At 50.1% G+C, this 2,785-nt stretch overlaps 1 protein-coding gene across 1 annotated transcript; it reads left to right on the top strand.

Moving 5' to 3' along the window:
* Positions 1-429: 429 nt before the first annotated feature.
* On the top strand, positions 430-1,317 carry LOC308430998 (small ribosomal subunit protein uS2-like; the record flags this gene model as incomplete). Its single annotated transcript, XM_080930292.1, has 1 exon — positions 430-1,317. The coding sequence occupies one exon, from the start codon at positions 430-432 to the stop codon at positions 1,315-1,317; it is 888 nt and encodes a 295-aa protein (XP_080786418.1).
* Positions 1,318-2,785: the final 1,468 nt, after the last annotated feature.

Below are 2,785 nucleotides of genomic sequence, written 5' to 3'. Positions count from 1 at the left end.
TTTGTTTCCTGTGTTGGGCTGTGTGGTCCTCAGAAGCACCAGGACTACATTCAAACACAGGTTCTGGTTCCATGAACCACACTATCTCTCTGTACAAGTATCCCCAGTTCAAAACTCAAAGCAAGGTGGGTCTCAACCAATGAGTCACAAGAACTTTGAGAAGTCAAGGGACCCAGTGGTACTGCTGCTGGGCAAATGCAGGAAAGAAGTATTACTTTCATCCATGCAGCTTGTAGGCATTAGACACATCCTTAAGCCCTGGAGGAAAAAAACACAAGGCAAATTAATGAAGATCAGATGATCAAGCCAGAGAAACAGAAAATAAACACAGTGAAAAAATGCTTATGGGACCTTTCCGTGCTACCCGGGGACGGGTCCATACGGCGTTGTTCTTGGTTTCGATCGTAACTTAAAAGGGAAACTTACACAATGTCCGGAGCCCTTGACGTCATGCAGATGAAGGAGGAGGATGTCCTCAAATTCCTTGCTGCAGGAACCCACTTAGGTGGCACCAACCTTGACTTTCAGATGGAACAATACATCTACAGAAGGAAAAGTGACGGTATCTACATCATAGATCTGAAGAGGACCCGGGAGAAGCTGTTGCTTGCAGCTCGTGCTATTGTTGCCATTGAGAATCCCGCCAATGTCAGCGTCATCTCTTCCAGGAACACTGGCCAGCGAGCTGTGCTGATGTTTGCTGCTGCCACAGGAGCCACTCCAATTGCTGGCCACTTCACACCTGGGACCTTCACTAACCAGATCCAAGCGGCCTTCAGGGAGCCACGGCTTCTAGTGGTGACTGATCCCAGAACTGACCACCAGCCCCTCACAGAGGCCTCTTATGTCAACCTGCCCACCATTGCTCTGTGTAACACAGACTCTCCCCTGCGCTATGTGGACATTGCCATCCCGTGCAGCAACAAGGGAGCTCACTCAGTGGGTCTGATGTGGGGGACACTGGCCCGGGAGGTACTCCGCATGCGAGGTACTATTTCCCGTGAGCACCCATGGGAGGTTATGCCTGATCTTTACTTCTACAGAGATCCAGAGGAGATTGAGAAGGAGGAACAGGCTGCTGCTGAGAAGGCTGTGACCAAGGAGGAATCCCAGGGTGAATGGACCGCACCAGCTCCTGAGTTCACTGCTGCTCAGCCTGAGGTGGCTGATTGGTCTGAGGGTGTGCAGGTGCCCTCTGTGCCCATCCAGCAGTTCCCCACAGAAGACTGGAGTGCGCAGCCAGCCACTGAGGACTGGTCAGCAGCTCCTACAGCACAGGCCACTGAGTGGGTTGGAGCCACCTCTGAGTGGTCCTGAGCTGCTCAGCAGACACCTGAGGAAAGGGAAAAAAGGTGGAAGGATGGGGTGCTGTCACCCAAGTCAGGCTAGCCTTGAAGGAAGTGACTTTGAACCCCTGAACCACATGTTGGGCATGAGGACCAGACATGGCAGGAGCTGAGCAGATATACTAGCAGCTGAAACAAGCAAAAACTTGTAAGAACAGGTTCTTGCTATATTCCAAATGCCCTTGTGTGCAGGAGGCCACAGAAGTCAGCAGGGAACAGTTCAAGTGAAGTCCCAGTAAGGCATGGTGGCACATGCCTGTAATCATAGTGCTAGGGAGACAGGCAAGAGGAAAGCCACAAGTTCTAGGCCAGGACTACACAGAAAGACCCTGTTTCAAAACAACAACATAATAGTAATAAATACAATTTTATAAGGGTGAAGTTACAAAGTAGATACATCTTGTTTCCAGGAACTATCTAATTTCAAAGAACAGTCTCTGGAAGTAGAAGAGAAGGCTGGGAAGCAGGTCAAGGGCACCTGCTCTGGGGTGCAGGCACCTGTTTTGGGGTTTGATCACCTGTTAGAGACCAGGCTGAATGCAGGCTGTTCGTAACCTATGACATTCAGTTCTTCCACAAACCACATTACAGATGATGAGATAGGGCTAGGGTTTTATTCAAGTGCAAAGGGAAAGTCACCTAGGGATTTTAGGAGAGGAAGGTGTAACAATTCGTTTCTGTGGCAACTTACCCAAATCCAGAATCACCTAGAAAGACAGTCTCAGTGAAGGGTTGGCTAGGTCTGGTTGGACCTGGGGAATAGTCTTAACTGCTGGTCGAGGTGGGAAATCCCAGCCCATTGACAGTGGTACCGTGCCTGGATTTGGGTCTTGCAGTTGTGAGACTGGAAGAGGAGGTGGGTGTGTGTTCACTTCTCTCCACGCTCACTGCAGGTGTGACTAAGCCACCTCAAGTCCCTGCCATGGCTTCCTCGCAGTGCAGGTCTGTGACCTGGAACTGTAAGCCAAATGAAGCCTCTTCTCCCCCATGTTGCTCTCTGTCAAGGTATTTTTCCACAGCCACAAATAAACCTGGAACCGCAGTACCCGGCTGGATCAACATTGTAAAAATATTCTGTGGGGAAGTTGGGGGGCAGGAGTGTTACTTAATGGCATAGCACTTGCTGAGCACAAGCCTGGTCTTGGGTTTGGACCCAGCACTAAAGTCAAGGGAGGAAGAATGAAGATTTGACTGGAATGATGGCTGTAAACACAGGGACTACTGCGTGGCCTTAAATTTTATATCCGGAACAATGCTGGGAAGAGCCTCTAACCCAGGGTGGGAAGTGGAGTCATGTCCATCTTACTTATTTTGGGGGGGGGTTCCAAGTCAGGGCCTCACATCCACTAGACAAGTGACCTAGGGTTTTCATGGGAAAGAAAATAGAGATGGAACAGCTCTAGACTGGCCTGGGTGAATGAAGTCAGGCTTTGGGACAC

Source organism: Micromys minutus (assembly GCF_963924665.1).
Source record: "Micromys minutus genome assembly, chromosome: 16".
In the NCBI taxonomy this organism is placed as follows: domain Eukaryota; kingdom Metazoa; phylum Chordata; class Mammalia; order Rodentia; family Muridae; genus Micromys; species Micromys minutus.
This window is presented reverse-complemented; position numbering and strand designations above follow the sequence as displayed.